Source organism: Nesoenas mayeri (genome assembly GCF_963082525.1).
Source record: "Nesoenas mayeri genome assembly, chromosome: 1".
NCBI classification, from domain to species: Eukaryota; Metazoa; Chordata; class Aves; order Columbiformes; family Columbidae; genus Nesoenas; species Nesoenas mayeri.
Window position 1 is genome coordinate 123,373,012 of NC_137541.1, and position 15,508 is coordinate 123,388,519.

General features: G+C 40.3%; 1 protein-coding gene across 2 annotated transcripts; it reads right to left on the reverse strand.

The window, feature by feature from the left end:
* Nucleotides 1-1,254: 1,254 nt before the first annotated feature.
* On the reverse strand, nucleotides 1,255-14,763 carry IL10RB (interleukin 10 receptor subunit beta; the record flags this gene model as incomplete). Of its 2 annotated transcripts, XM_080363764.1 has the most annotated exons (7): nucleotides 1,255-2,392; nucleotides 4,633-4,790; nucleotides 6,319-6,469; nucleotides 8,253-8,419; nucleotides 10,548-10,717; nucleotides 12,153-12,276; nucleotides 14,625-14,763. In XM_080363764.1, the coding sequence occupies 7 exons, from the start codon at nucleotides 14,671-14,673 to the stop codon at nucleotides 2,180-2,182; spliced, it is 1,032 nt and encodes a 343-aa protein (XP_080219890.1). In that variant the 3' UTR covers nucleotides 1,255-2,179. The 2 variants fall into 2 exon arrangements, with proteins under 2 accessions (XP_080219890.1, XP_080219889.1); XM_080363763.1 differs by lacking the exon at nucleotides 14,625-14,763 and having other exon boundaries at nucleotides 12,153-12,337.
* Nucleotides 14,764-15,508: the final 745 nt, after the last annotated feature.

The window sequence follows — 15,508 nt, forward strand, 5'->3', positions numbered from 1 at the left end:
AAAAGAAAACAAAAAAAGAAAACAAAATAAAATAAGAAAGAAAAAAGAATGTACAGAAGAAGCAGCTGCTACTGTGGAAGGGAGGGATGGGAAACACACAGGGAGCTGAGTTTTTACAGTGGAGATGCGTATCAGACACAGGAAATTTGCCTTCAAAAGGATCAGCATTCACAGAGCAGATTTGGTGAGAGGTGAAGAAAGGCACCAGTGAAATAAAATGCCTTGGAAAAAAATGAAAACGCTTCCTCATTTTTTCCATATTCCACATTAAACCAAAACATAGAATTGTTTCGGTTGGAAAAGGCCTTTAAGATCATCAAGTACAACCATTACCTAGGACTGCCAAGTCCACCACTAAACCATGTCCCTAAGCACCGTATCTACAGCCCATTAGCAATCACAGAATGCAAAATGCAACATGCAACACAGAACCACAGAAGAAATATTTTTCTCTCACTTAATGACCACTGTAAAACTGACTAATTTTTCACCTTGTGGTATTCTCACACAAAGCACAAAAATGCATCAACTTATTCTTGTCATTTTGTCACTATTATATAAAATAAGACCCCAAAGTGAAGTGATTAAAAAGTATCCCATACTTCCACAAGTAAATATTATATTGTATGATATTTTTAGATTGGTTTGTATCTTTGTCACTATTTTTGATTGCAGACGTGATCCTTAAAATTTTATCAGAGAGAATCTGAAGAATCTATGAAATCGTCAGTTCAAAAACAATACTGAAAAACTAAAAAAGAAACAGTTTTTAAGTCAAGAATAAAACAAAAACCCCACAACAAAGTACTATGTTATTTTACATTCCGCAAAAAGCAAGAGCTACAGCAACTGTAGAAGTATGGTTTCCCAGCCAGCTCAGGTAAACTTACATTATAGCATTCCTGACTTTGCAATAAACTACTTAGTTTAATTTCATTTTAGGCATATGAACTACAATAAATCTGAATAGCAAAGAAAACATGATGAAAATTAAAAAGCGCAGAAAAAATCTGTGCAGCTTACACATAGCTGGGAATCAATGCCTGTTCTCCTTATGTTTTCTGCCTCTAACAGTTCCCAAGAAGTGAAAATTTACAAGTTAATAAACAAATATCAAAATCACAGCCAAAAATTTTGCAATTCCCACATCAACATATGATTTACACACGGCAAGTTATGTTTTCTGGCGGAGTTTAATTTTTCATTCTCATTTTGATGTAATAATACACACTAAAAATTTTGTCACTCACAAAATTAGCGCACAGTGCAAAGATCACACTTTATGCCCAATGTTGATGCGGAAATAACCTTCATATGCATGAAGAGGCCTATGCCGGTGAGATTGTATTATGTAGCAAGGGAGTTACATCAACTCGGATTTACTTTTTTTAAATTAAGAATATGTGTCAGTAGATAAAATGAACCTCCCTTTTAACTCCCACTTGAGCTGTGAAGTTTTCCACAGACTTCAGAGGACTCTGGATGAGGTAGGCAAAATTTAACTTGTGATAAAAACGGCAGAGCAGAGGCTGAGGGGACTGCGCAATACCTGAATGTAGAGGGCTATCTGGCAGTGCACCAATATGTTCTCATTATCCTTAGCGAGGAGGTATAAGTAACACCGTGCAATGCAAAGCACACTGGATATTTGTGTTTGGTTTATTCATCCCAAATTCATCCCATCACAATAACTTTGCAATTTTGTATCAGATAAAAAAAAAAACATTCAATAGAAAGATTATGCTACTAGGGATATATCCTTCAGAAATACAATTTCTCATTAACAAAAAAAATAAATCAAATAGTGTCTTTTTTTACAAAATATAATTTTCTTTTACAAACCTTACACAATATGCCATTTTGATTAGATTTTGCAATAAATAGTTCACCAAAGTTAAATTAACTAGTATTATATATATGATATTTGCTTTTGAAATTTATGTCATAATACAGTCCTAGGTATTGCTACAACAGTGAGCCACTACAAAAAGTGGCAAAAATTATGCATAATTTAATTCCTCCTTTACAGTCAAGTTTCTTGTACTTTAAAAAAATAACACGGTTCTGTCAAAAGTCTGTGCACACATGTTTGACACGAATATTTTCCATCTTAAGAAAGCAGCCATAAGAAGATAAGAGTCCATTTGCCTTTGTGCCAAGTGAAGTATGAGGAGTGCATTTAGGCTTTTGATGAAGCTGGTACTATGCTTGAATCAGAATCTTCTTGTTCAGAGTCCTGGAGGTGCTCTGTTGTCTTGCTGGCCTCATCCCCTGTCTCATCACTTTGATTTTTGCATTCTTCTGAAATGACAGTTAGCTTGTCATAGGAAAGATGCTCTTCTTGTGGGAGTGGAGGAAAAAACTGCGAGCCACTGGGAGGCTTGCTCAAAAACTGTGAAGGAAAGAGGAAATGAGAATTAGGCTGCACCAGCCATACCATCCTGTTTGCTTAGAAATATGTTTTATACTGTGTTCCACACATCAGTTAGCTTTCTTAATGCTTAGAAGTCACAGAGTGCTGACAATGTAACAACCTCTCTGCTCGCTTTAACATCCTGTGCAAGGCTTGCAAGCAAATCAGACCTGCCCTTATTTGCAAGAAGATACCCCAGGAGTTAGTGACTTGTTTGAAATATAAACTTTCTATAAAAATATAAAACACCTAGGTTTTGTTTGGAAGGAAAAACTAAAATGGTGACTCGACTGCAGGTAAAGGAGCTCGCAGAGATATTTGTCAAATAGCTGCAAAAGATGTGAATCGTTCCTGCCATCTCAGAGAGCTGTCTGCTCAGACATCAGATAGCAAGGCTTTAAATGTCAACATAAACCATAACTATTTAGTCAAGTGAAGGGAGGGAGGGAGATTTGTGAGGCTATGCAGTTGAGTGAAAAAGATCACTTAATTTTACTGCTGAAATATCACAACTTCCTCCCACTCTCTGTTCTATTGATAAGACGGAACCAGCCTCAAGAATCAACATAGACTTTGCAGGATGTCATGACTGTGTTTTGAATGTCAACACAAGAACAGCACACCTACTCAACACAGTAATAACATGTCAGCCACTTATTTTGGCAGCTGAAGTGGCAGTTCATTTTACTGGTAGTGGCTGGAGAAGTACAATTACATTTTTTTCTTGTGACTTGATCATCGTCTATTAGTTTAGTGTATTTTAGCTAAGAAACAAACTGCTCCATCAGGAGTCCTGTTCAATGTAGATACAAAAATAAAAACTAATATTACTACTATTAGACCTTTTTTTTTTCCTAGCAAAGTGTCAGTAATGTGCAATTTCAAATGTTCATGTAGTGAAATCACTGTCTTTTATAAATGCAATTTTAGGGAAGCACAGCTGATTCCTGTGATTAACCACTATAACCCACTAGCACAAAATGAAAATTCTCCCCTATTCTTGTGAGAAACCTGTGGCCAAAATGAAATTTCACCATACCCTGTATTGATCAGAGCAATGTTACCTTTCCAAGAGCTCAGCTCCAGGTTCAGCAAACTACTGTGTGCTGAGCGTGTGCAAAACTTAAAGCACAAGATGATGGCCAGGACAGCTTCAAAGTCTGCTGAACTCTACGTGACTCAAAATGAAAGACCCAGAGAAACTGCAGGAAACTCAGAAGAGTAGAAGCTGCTAATGTCAGTGTACATAATGCTCTGCATAGCCTTTTTCCTGGAGGAGATGCCGATACAGCCTTTTTATATTGCTGTATGGGTAACCGGGTCAGTGGTATTCCCCAACAGGAATGGCTAATGTTCATTGCTCTCATTTTATCCGGAATTTTCAGACTTCACCACATTCTTTCCTTAAGTTAAAACTCATTATTCTATTTGCAAAAGAACTTTGTTTCAGGAGAACAAATGTGCAATTTTAAGTCAAAAATGAGACAGGGGAAACATATCTCAGTTGTTTGCTATCTCGAAAGAGGAACTGAAGGTTAACACCTGTTATGCTCTCACTTTAAAATGAAAGAAAACATCCTGTTTCTAAGCCATAAAAAGCTTCCTATTACAAATTATGCAGTTGCTTTAGCAATATAAGTCTGTGCCAAGTTTTTTAATTTTTCAGCTTTTAAATATTTTTGACCATTCTGTGCAGAATAGTTCAAAAGGACAGTATTTTAGAGTTAATTATACCTTAGTCTTCTACAAAAGGAAGTCTAATCTCACTGCTTCTTACTTATGTCTGTGCAGCACCACAGAACTTCATAAAAAACTGAGGTAACATTCATGCAAAATTTATGACTTTATGATGCCAGAAATTAAATAGTAAATTAACTAACTTCCTCTGCCTTTCTCACGCTGAAAAGTATCTTATTTTGTCAGCTTTTTCCAAAGTTCATGACTTCACCATTTACATTTATTTGAATGGCTTTTTATGTCTGGCAGAAGAGCAAGTTTTACCATACACAACAACTATATAACAACAGATAATCAGCATTGCTCCTTGTAGTCTAAAACCCCCTCAGAATCGTCTGCACTTTACAGATGGCTAACAGTCAGGTGCTAATGAAATAAGGCAAAATAAAAGAAGCTCTAAAGGTTTTGGCACAGAGAGGCTTTGAAAGGCAAATGGTTCTGCTGAAAAGCCTGATTTTAATTGTGTTAGGTAGAAAACAAACCTCTTTCAAGTGTTGAGGGAAGGTATATGAAGGGCAGAAAACATGTTTGATGAGTCGATATAGATACAAAAAGGAAAAGAAACAAACAGGAACAGATATTGCAACGACCAACATAGATCCTATAAGAACAGTCACAATTATCCACACAGGAGTTACACCTGCAAGAGACAAGAAAAAGAATAAATTAAGGCTGTTATTATTGATTTCTGAAAATATTATTTTCAAGTTATCATTTTCTCTATGGAATTAAGAAATCCAACAAACTATTTTAACTGCAAACATAAGTATTTGTTTCCAGATGCAAAATACCTCTTACCTCTCAAATTTTGAGTCTGAATAAGCTGAGGAAGTTCTCTATACAGTAAGCTTACAAACCGTCACATTTAGACACTGACAGTTACACATACTGGTGATTCTACATACAATACCAGGCAAATGATTAAAGGAAAAAAGACCAACAGAACTATCCACAAGGTGATATAATGTAAAAAGCTGTTGTACACTCTTTGGTGTTTCATAAATGTAGCAGTTGACGCATAACATTACCAGAGTATAGGCTTCAATTTTTTTCTTAAAGAAATCTATAAAAATGGCAGCAAAATAAAAACAGTAGGGTAAAGAAGTAAATTTCTAAATTCTAGAATTCTAAACTACTCAGCCTTTTAAAAAATATGTCATGCACAGAGATTTCACAACAGGCAATGGGAATTAAGATGTATCCATACATCACTGTGTAAATGTTTTAAACCAACCTAAACTTGCTAAGCACTATTCTAGCCATGAACTAACGAGCAACATCGCCACCAAAACCTATCTACAATTCAATTGCAGCGCATGTGGATAATATATGTGGGGAACATGAGGAAATATTTTAAAAAAAGAGGTTAGCCCACTAGCTTCCTCAGGCTTCCTCCAGATAGAATAGCTTCCTCATCCGCTTGTGCCTCTGGTTTTCCACAAGATATCTGACAGTGTAAGTGTCTCAAAATAGATGTTATGTCTGTGAAATAGACAGTATGCAGGACTCCATCCTTTCTTTTAAGTAGGGACATAAAGCTCGCTGCTAAGATAACAGGGTCAGGTGATGTGGTGGTTATTGCTGGACTCCACAGACAGCAGCTAGGGTGGCATGGGCGGAAAGAAAAGTGCTTTTGGTACTTAACTGCCTTCAAAATGAAAAGGAAAGCACTGAGACAAAATAATTGTTTCTATTACTGATTACTAACTGCTGTGTGTCACAGAGAAAGAGCATTATGGCCTTGCCTCATGACGGACCCTGGCAATATCACCACAGATGAAGCAGACTGCAACACAGCCTCCAATTCCGCTCCCTGAGATATACAGAACACAGGCTTTCACAGGATACTGAATACAGTTAATGGTAAAAGACATTCAGGCACACAGTGTGATCACTGAAGAGCCTATGCTCCATTTGACTCCAATTTTCAGGCCTCTGCAGCAAAGTAAAGCAGGATGCCATTGGTGATCTACTCCTTGTAGTTTTCACTTTGTTTCCATCTCCTCTGCTCCAAAGTTGTGCATGTATTAACCACCAAACAATACTTAAGTAACAAACACATCCATTTTTGGAAGGTTTACACATTACACTGATTTTCATTTTGAATGGCTTTGCACACTTCCTAGATCCCTACGGCACGTGTCCCATTGTGATGCACCAGGTATTACCATTGTGGGTTGTCTGCTCGCAAAGCTCTTCGCTCAGTTCTCCTGTTTTGTTCCACTCAGGGATAACTGCTTGCACTTGAATACAATATACCGTCCACGGCTCCAACTGAGATAGTATTTCAGAATTATGTTTAGTATCTACGTGAGCTACCTAATAACAGAAAAGAATATAAAAAATTTGAAAAGCACAAGTCCAGTGAATGGAGTAGCAAAGTAAGTAAAATTACTCTTAGTAGGACAAATCTGAGCAGTTGTAGCTGCAACATGAATAAGGCTTTTAAAGGCAGAATGAAATGCTGTGCCTACATCACATAACTAATAACTCTACATTGATTTCACCTGTGGTTAGTGTGATACCACTCACACTACTGACTTTCTGGATGCTTCTAGCAGCATTAATGAAGTTTTAGGCTAAAGAGGCCTACAGAGATGTGGTAAGTGAGGTCTGCTTGCAGAGAGAAACGATTGCCTAACCAAATGAGATCAATTAGGAGTGCTGTCACAAACAAACATAATTTAATTTGAGATGGAGCAAGTAGAGTGGATGATCTAGGTAAAAGAAAGAAGAAGACAGAAAGAAAAAGGCTGGTGGAAGCTATTAGGTGATCGACAGCAGATGCAACTTGCTGTTTAGAGGCATATATTGGTTATGTTCCTGTAACTATACAGTCTTTGCAGAGTACAGGAATCCCTACAACATGCCTCATTATGTAGTAACAGATTCCTTCTGTAGCTAGGTTTCAACATTTTGAGCAAGCATTCACTTCAAAAAAACCAACCTATGAAGTTACACAGTCTATGCCTTTTGCAGAATCATAGAATTGTTTTGATTAGAAAAGACCTTTAAGACCATCAAGTCAAGCCTTTAACCTAACACTGCCAAGTCCACCACTATGCCATGTTCCTAAGAACCTCATCTACACATCTTTTAAACACCTCCAAGGATGGTGACTCCACCACTTCCCTGGGCAGCCTGTTCCAAAGCCTGACAACCCTTTCTGGGAAGAAATATTTCCTAATATCCAATCTGAACCTCCCCTGGTGCAACTTGAGGCCATCTGCTCTCATCTTATCACTTGTCACTAGGGAGAAGAGACCAACACCCTCTATGCTACAACCTCCTTTCAGATAGTTGTAGAGAGCGATAAGGTTTCCCCTCAGCCTCCTTTTCTCTAGGCTGAACAGCTCCAGTTCCCTCAGCTGCTCCTCATCAGACTTGTGCTCCAGATCCCTCACCAGCACTAATGATACCGTGACTAATATCTTCCAGTAAAGGGCTTCCTTTTTTCCTGTAATAGAACTCATGACCCTATAATTAATATATTATTTACAATCCTTCTTCATGCATTTTGTATGGAGAAGTCTTTTGAGCTGAGTAACAGTCTATGGAAGAGGCTGTCCATAAGAAGAAGAAAGCTAATTACAACTGACAGAAATTGAAGAGATGAAGGTGACCACAGTTAATATAAAGCCCCAGCCATGATGCTATTCAAAGCCCAGAGTCCCATGAAGAGCACAAATACTTGAATTACATGAGATTTGAATCTAAGTCAACTTAGAGCCATCATGACAGATACTGCTGATGTTACAGCTTCTAAGTTTACCCTTGCTTCTATGTGTGAAATACAGAGACTTGGTGAGGCAGACTGCATCGCAAATGAATCTCCACTAAACTGAGGGCACAAACTCTCATAATGTAGCAGTTATTTCTAACAATGGAAAGAGCAAACTATATCCATGCTACTGTTTAACTACACAGCTCTCTGCCATTTGCTTTGAATACCAGCTGTAGTGACTAGACTTTACTACACTGTAATTAGTAGAGAAACATTTTTACTTCAGTACTGTTAGCTTTCAGAAATCAGTCTGATAATTTATAAAGAAAAGCATACATCAAAATCACGGAATCACAACATGCAGGAAATAGAAGTTACCTCTGTATTGCTGCCTTTCTTCCAGTACAGTATTCTGTAATTCCATGAGCCGTAATATTGCTTTATAGGCCACTTGTCATGTTCATATTCAGCAAAAGGGCCTATGAAATCCACATGCAGGGACCCAGACTCAGACTTCACTTTTACATCAGGTGGCCCAATCACTGCTACATATTGGAATGGTGGAAAAGAAGAAAGAATGGAATTCAGTTTCACACTGTTTTCAATTTGACTTTTTTCCACAACCTATGACAATTCATGCTTTAAATAATTTTATCTGTTAGAAGAAAGTAATTTCCTTTTAAGAGTCAGGCATAAATAAATCCTTTCCTTATGGACCTGGTCTTGAAAGGGGTTTATTTTTGCAGTTACGCAACAGATATTTTTGTAGATGACATTTCCCATACACTAAATGTATGGGAAACTCAGTTCTCTTTTGCCAGCTGTGGTGACTCCTGGGAGAGGAAGGACTATTTCTATAGTTTATTACTCACTTCTCTTTCTGAGCCGAGCCGTTACAACATCTGTCTTTTCTGAGGAGACCCTCTAGTGAAGGGGTTTAATGTTTCTTCCATTGTGATTGTTTTGAAAAACTGAAACATTTGAATTATTCCTGCATGTCTTAAACATTGAGCTCCTTAGACTGAATATTATATTCTTATATTTTGAAAAAGGCTTGTGCTTTTTACGTTTTTGTGCCACCACCTAAATTAATTCATAAGTAGCTCAGTTATTAACTATAATACGTTGTGTCTGCAATGAGCTCTCCATTAAAGTCTCCTGTAATTCCAACAAACAACTGTTCCTTGGCTGCCTCTACTAAAGTTCTACCTGGCTACAGCCACACTATCAAGTGTCTAGAAAGGAAGAGCTCAATATACAGAAAATTTGGCATTCCTCTAGAAACAGGCGTTTCTTTAACTAAAAAAAAAAAACAAAACAAAACCCCAAACAAACAAAAATCCCTTGCTGGACCATTAATTCATGTAATGCTATGAATATGTTGTTGAACTTGTGAAAAATTAACGTTTCTTTGGGAAAGTCTTTCTTCGTTAGGAAGGTCTTGGTTACTCAGTTTTCTTAGGCTATTCCTACAATACAGTGTGGAATTTCTTACAAAAGCACTAGCAGAAATAACAACACAGAAAGGAATATCAGGTATTCTTATTATGATGCTCAGATCAGCTATGACATTAAAAGTCCTCATGTCTTCCTCAGAGATTCAGACAGTTTTCCCAGGTCTTTCTTTCCAGGTAGTTTTACATCCAGATTTTCCTGGTTCAGGAATAAGCTGCCTTTTCATGGCCAAGCCTGCTCTATAGGCCACACATTCTTTCAAGTACATGTCAAACTACAACTATGTTAATGATTTACACGTTTGCTCTCTGCTCTGAAAATCCACCCATACTTTTTGTATTATGCTTCCTTTATGCCGTAATTCATACCTGCGATGTTGGTTTGTTTTTTTGTTTCTGTGCTATGTTTCAGCACTTCTGTTCTAGGCAGATTAAATTATTATCAACATTATGCTTTTGAAGAGAGACAATCAATAAAAGCATTTTAAAGAACAAGGCTGTGAGGAGAAAAAAAGCCTTAGGTAACATTAACTACATAATCTAAAATAATTTCATTTTTGCTTATGAGAAGCATACGAATGTACAAAACAAAGGATGCTCATTGGCAAAACCCACGCTCTCATTCCCAAGCTCAAGCTGCCAGCAATGTGATTAACATCATTGCTGTGCATTATAATGCAAGGCAATGTCTAAACTGTGTCTCTCAAAAGACTATGAAGCTTCACTAAGAGAATGGAAATACTGTGCAATGAATATTTCTTGACTAAAAATTAATCCTTTGCTGTGATTTAGTTTTTTTAATTAAAAAGCCCCAAACAAACAAAAAAAGAAATCTTTTTGCCTGACGCAGCAATGAACAAGAAAGTAATTGAATTTATTTAGATATACAGGAAGTCTGAAGCCTTGAAGAAAAGCTCTCCCTAGTAAAAAATATAACTGAAGCCTTATTTTAAAGGAAAAATATACATTAAAAAAAAAATCTCCTCAAAAGATGTTTCAAGTACCAATACTAACATCTACTATAATAATGAACCTACTATGCTTTCTGACAGCAACTTCTGCCTTTGAAAAATGAAAGTGTTACAACTAAGATTTTATAGTACAATGTAATTAAATTCTAAAATTATCTGCATGCTATAGCTCTTTTCATGGAGCCAAATTTTAAATGTGCATGAATAACAGACAAGATTTTTTTGTGGAAGAGTAGAAGAAGGCTTACTGTCATCCATTGGCTTAAATCGGATGGTCACCCAGTCTGAATATTTATCTTCTGACTCCGCTCTGACCTGTAAAATGTAGTCTCCATATGCAGACAGAGAAGAGATATCACACTCTGTGAGACTCAAGTTCGTGCTCACATTTTCATATGTGTTTCCAGGGAAATTGATGCTGTATGGAAGATAAACAAAATGTGTATGATGGGTGAATTGTAACTGACTAAATGTCTCTCCTCTCAGTTAACTGGAAAAGTGGCACTTCTCTTTGTTAATACAAGCAATTATGACTCATGAACAAGAAAAATTAAATCCAGTGTATAAGATACTTCATTACAAGTATGTACACACACATTAAGCATTTTATATGCAACCATAAATCTGTGATAAAGTCAGAGGTTAAAATTATGATTCACTAAGTAGATGCCCTTGTCTTGACAGCGTTTACAAAACTTGATTCAACAGTCAGTAGTTATCAAACAAGTCCGCAAGTATTAAGATAATATCACTATGCACGGCTTTGCTGTCTAACTTGGACTTTGTTCAGAACTGTCTTTAAGATATGCATATATGGATAGATGCATATACTCAGAGAAAATCAAGCCTGAGAACTGACAGGAAACTGTATAATAAGTTATATTCTTCCTGTTTTGCACCAGAAGCCCACCTAGGAACATTGTGATCAACAGCTAATTGCTACCAGAACCCAGAAAAATAATCTTGTAGATGGCCTGTACCCTCAGTTTAGGGATTTCTCTTCAGCAGGCCCCTGTCTGTGGGTGCCATCATCTCCGCTTCACATCCTGTCCTGCCTTGCACAAATAATTCACCCTTCAGCAGGAACACAAGACCTGTGGTCAAACACGTGGTTTCATCGCCCAGCACGGAGGAGCAGGCAGGGAGCCCATCACTGGGCTGGGGATGCAGCCACATTCGTCCATACAGCCGCACAGACCATTTTCCAGATGGGAAAGACCAGCTTGGAAGGACACAGTGACAAAACCAAACGAGAGCTGGATCAAGCCACAAAAACGACCACAGAAAAGCTCAGAAAACGTGTCCTAAGTTTAAGGCACTGGACGGATGAGCCACCAGCCTGCCGTTCATCGAGCATTTCCACTAAGGGTGCAGGGCAGCTGGCTGCATTGGTGGTAGAGCACAGAACGCTGCTGGAGTTTCACAGAATCACAGAATGTTAGGGATTGGAAAGGACCTCGACAGATCATCTAGTCCAATCCCCCTGCCAGAGCAGGAACACCTAGGTGAGGCTACACAGGAACATTTGAAAGTTTGAAAGACAAGGTCCTAATTCTCAGCAGGACTAAGCCTCTTGAATCACAGGTAGCAGCTACATGACAGAGAAAAAACACACACACAGCTAATAACAGCCAACATCAAAATGTGTTTCTGGTTCCAAAACAAGTACGTACAAAGCTGCCTTGAGTGTGAAATGTGTAGAAAATGCCTCTGCCCTGTTATTGAGCTCAAAAGATAAGCCTCTCACAAACTAAAAGAAAGGGCCAGCTACTGATCTTCCTATAAAAAAGGAAACAAATCACAAACACACTGTAAAACATAAATTAAAGAAAACACAACTCCCCCAGACTTACCTCTTAGATCGGACAGTGTAACTTATATTTCCTTCGTGAAATTTAGGTGCATCCCACTGTAAAATGCTATGAAGATTAAGTGAAATAATTCTTGCGTTTTTGGGTTTTGGCACTATTCCAGATACTGTGGAAGCAATCAAAACCAAACATTTTAGTATGTGTTCCTCCAGCAACTTCTCAGTCATCCAAAACTTAAATACAGCTTTCTTTCTCTTCCTTGCCTTGGGCACTTCTTAAAAAAACAGACTTTAATGTAATTAATTTAAATCCTGATGTCTATCATTCCTTCTGAGCTTATGCAACAAAACCAAATTAGCCAGCATCAATAATTTCCAGTAAGTACAGTCTTTCTGACAACATAATTTATTATGCATGACTGATTTGTTACTGCCTAAGACTTCAGGCCCATCAAGCCACATGCATGAACTTTCACTGAGATTGTCAAAATCAATTTTTTGAAGTAGTGCTCCGGTAGCACTATGGAAATAACGTGGCTGTGTGGATTAATTTGTGGTGTGTGGTTTTGGTTTATTTTCTGAAGAGGAACATGCATAGTCTTTCTGCATAGACCTCAGTATAAGACTGAAATAATTTTAAAAAAAAAAATCCACCATAAGCATGGTTATATCATCACTCCATGGATTAGCATTGCCATTTAAAATGCTTTATGCATTATGTTATTAAGCCACCATCTGAAAAACAGAGATACCTTCAAAGGCAAGAGAGCTATTAAATATACCATAAAGGTATCAGTAACTGGCACTCTTCACAAGTGACAAAACCACAATTCTTTCACTTTATTGAAACTAAATAAAGGAAACCTTAAAGTAGTATCGATGAATAGACCATTACTATTATGATTGAATTATTTTAAAACAATTGTTGCCACTGAAAGTAAAATAGAAAAGATTTTGGCCCATTATTGCAACACAAATGATCAACACAAACAAAACCTGTCAGATCAGATTGGTGCTTAAATGTCACAGGATAAAACCTAATTAATAAGTTCTAAGGTAAGCAACCTATTTTTTATGTCTATAATTGATGCATAAATACATTAAATGAATGTGTCAGTTATCCACCTGTAGCGGAAAAGAGTTTAAAATCTAAACTCTGCTTAAATAAAAACTATTTCACTGACTCAATTCCTACAATGTTGCCCTCACACCCAACAAATCCACTCAAATGCACTCATGAAAGCAGAAGTTGGGTGCTCCCTGGCACCCAGGCGTCCTTGAGGGACGCTGCCCCTGCGCATACGTGTCCTCACCAGTACCCACCTCGGGCACCCGCCTTCAGAGACCTCTGCCTGTGCACATGCTGTGTCCCTTCACAAGCACCTCTGGCCTCCTGCTCTCTCACCTTCTCCTACCTGCAAAATCCCAGGTATGCAGAACGCTAAGGAAAATGGGTGCAGGTAACAGACTTCAAGGACTCAACCTGAACAACACAGCTGGAAACAAATCTGGCTAGTACAGGGCATCTGGTTTCTCCTCTCCCGCACAACACTGTCCTCACTACAAAGGACCCTCTCTAGAGCGCTGCCTGTGCTTTGCAGAAACTCCCTCCAAAGGTTTAAGGTAGGCTTGTAAATTCCCAGTAAAAAGCACGATGAAGGGTGGCTTCCCTTACATTGCTTTCTACTTGATAAAATTCTCCAGGTAAAGTTTTCTATTCAGCACTGTGGACCTAAAGAGATAAGAAAATACTTCTGTGGTTTTGTACTTTGTCAATGAACGGTTTTTACACAGTTCACATCACTGCCCTGGATACAGTCTGTTCTGGGAAAGGCATGGCCCGGGCCAGTTTAGGCAGCCGTGGTGGCTGCTCTCCCGGCGCCGCTGCCCTGCCTGAAGCAGCAGGAGCTCTGCCAGAGAAGGGCAGTCAGTGCCGGGCTTTGCGGGCACAGCTACACACGCACTCCCACAGCTCACAGTCACGATGCCTGGAAAAGTGTGGTTTTGCTCCCACTCGCATGTTTCATCAGCGGGACTTACACAAGTGTCCAAAACCGAAAAGGAAAGTTCGTTTCTCAGCACAGATGCTGCCTAAGGGGAAAGAAAAGCCCGCGGGCAGCGGGAGCTGGGCCCCGCCAGCGGCGCATCCTGCCGGCGCCCGGGCACCCCTCCGCGCCCCCAGCCAAGCTCTCCTGCGACGGGCGGGCGGCCGCCGGCCTTTGCCCGCTCTCCTCGGGGCGCGGCGGATGACACCCGGCCGGCTGCCCGCTGGCTGTCGGTGCCGCTCGGCTCGTCACGGCAGCGGCGCACCCCACGGGGCCGCCGCCGGCCGCCAGCTCCTTGCGACCCCGCCAGCGGCGCCCGTGGGGCAGCGCGGCCCTAGAGAACAAAGCCGGCAGGCTCTAGCGACCCTTGCTCCCAACGTCCACTCCCACCCGCGACGCGGCGGTGATCGGGAGGACGATCCCTCGCCCAGACGGGCCGGGCTCCCCCGCCAGCCCCGGGGCCGACTCACCGCACAGCAGGAGGCAGCTGCAGAGGGCGCAGCGGAGGGCGGCGGCCATGGCGGCTGCGGTGCGGGCCTCTCTCAGCAGCGTAGGTGCCGGCGCCTCCGCGCCATGGCACCGGGCGCTGCCCTCGCAGGCGGCGGAGCGGGGCCGCCCCGAAACTCTTCCGCATTGCCGCGGCGGGGTGGGGCGGAGCGGGGCGGGAGGCGGCGCCGTGCGGGCACTGCGGTCGCCCCCGCCTGCAGGACTTCACCCTCCGCCGAGGGGGCCGGCCGCAGGCTGGGACATCAACCTTGCTGCGGTCGGCTCACCCTAACTTCTCCACAGCCTCCCGTGTTCTCCGTGGCTGTGTTCCCCTTTCCAGAAAGAGGGTAGCCAGCACCCGAACCCTCCCGCAGGTTTGGAAAGCTGGTCATCGGTGCTGTGTTTTGAAATATCTTAGTGATGCCTTGCTGCTTGGATACCCATAATCTCTAAAATGTGGTTTCAGCATACAGCCTGCCAGCTGGGAAGACAGGAGATGGGAGTTCAGCATAAAGAGCGTAAACAAATAATGCATAAACGTCACATAATGCATAGTGTCAAACGTGATCTTGAGTGCAACTCCCACTGCAAACAAAAGTTCATCTTCTGACTTCAGGATCTGCCCTGCAGCAAAGATGCCAATGCTACTATGAGAAGACTGAGCATCCCTGATCAAAAACAGTAGAAACTTTAGGGGGAAAAAGAGGGAAAGGAAGGGGAAGCAGTTTTATTATTCACAGAGTAAAAGGGTTCTCTCTCAAGCTGTTACTTTTGCCACTCTTTCTGGGAGTCCAATACCTTTGTTTGTATCACATCCTGTTATTAAATGAGGCTACAAGGCAGGCTTGGCCTTCCCTGGGATGAGCAA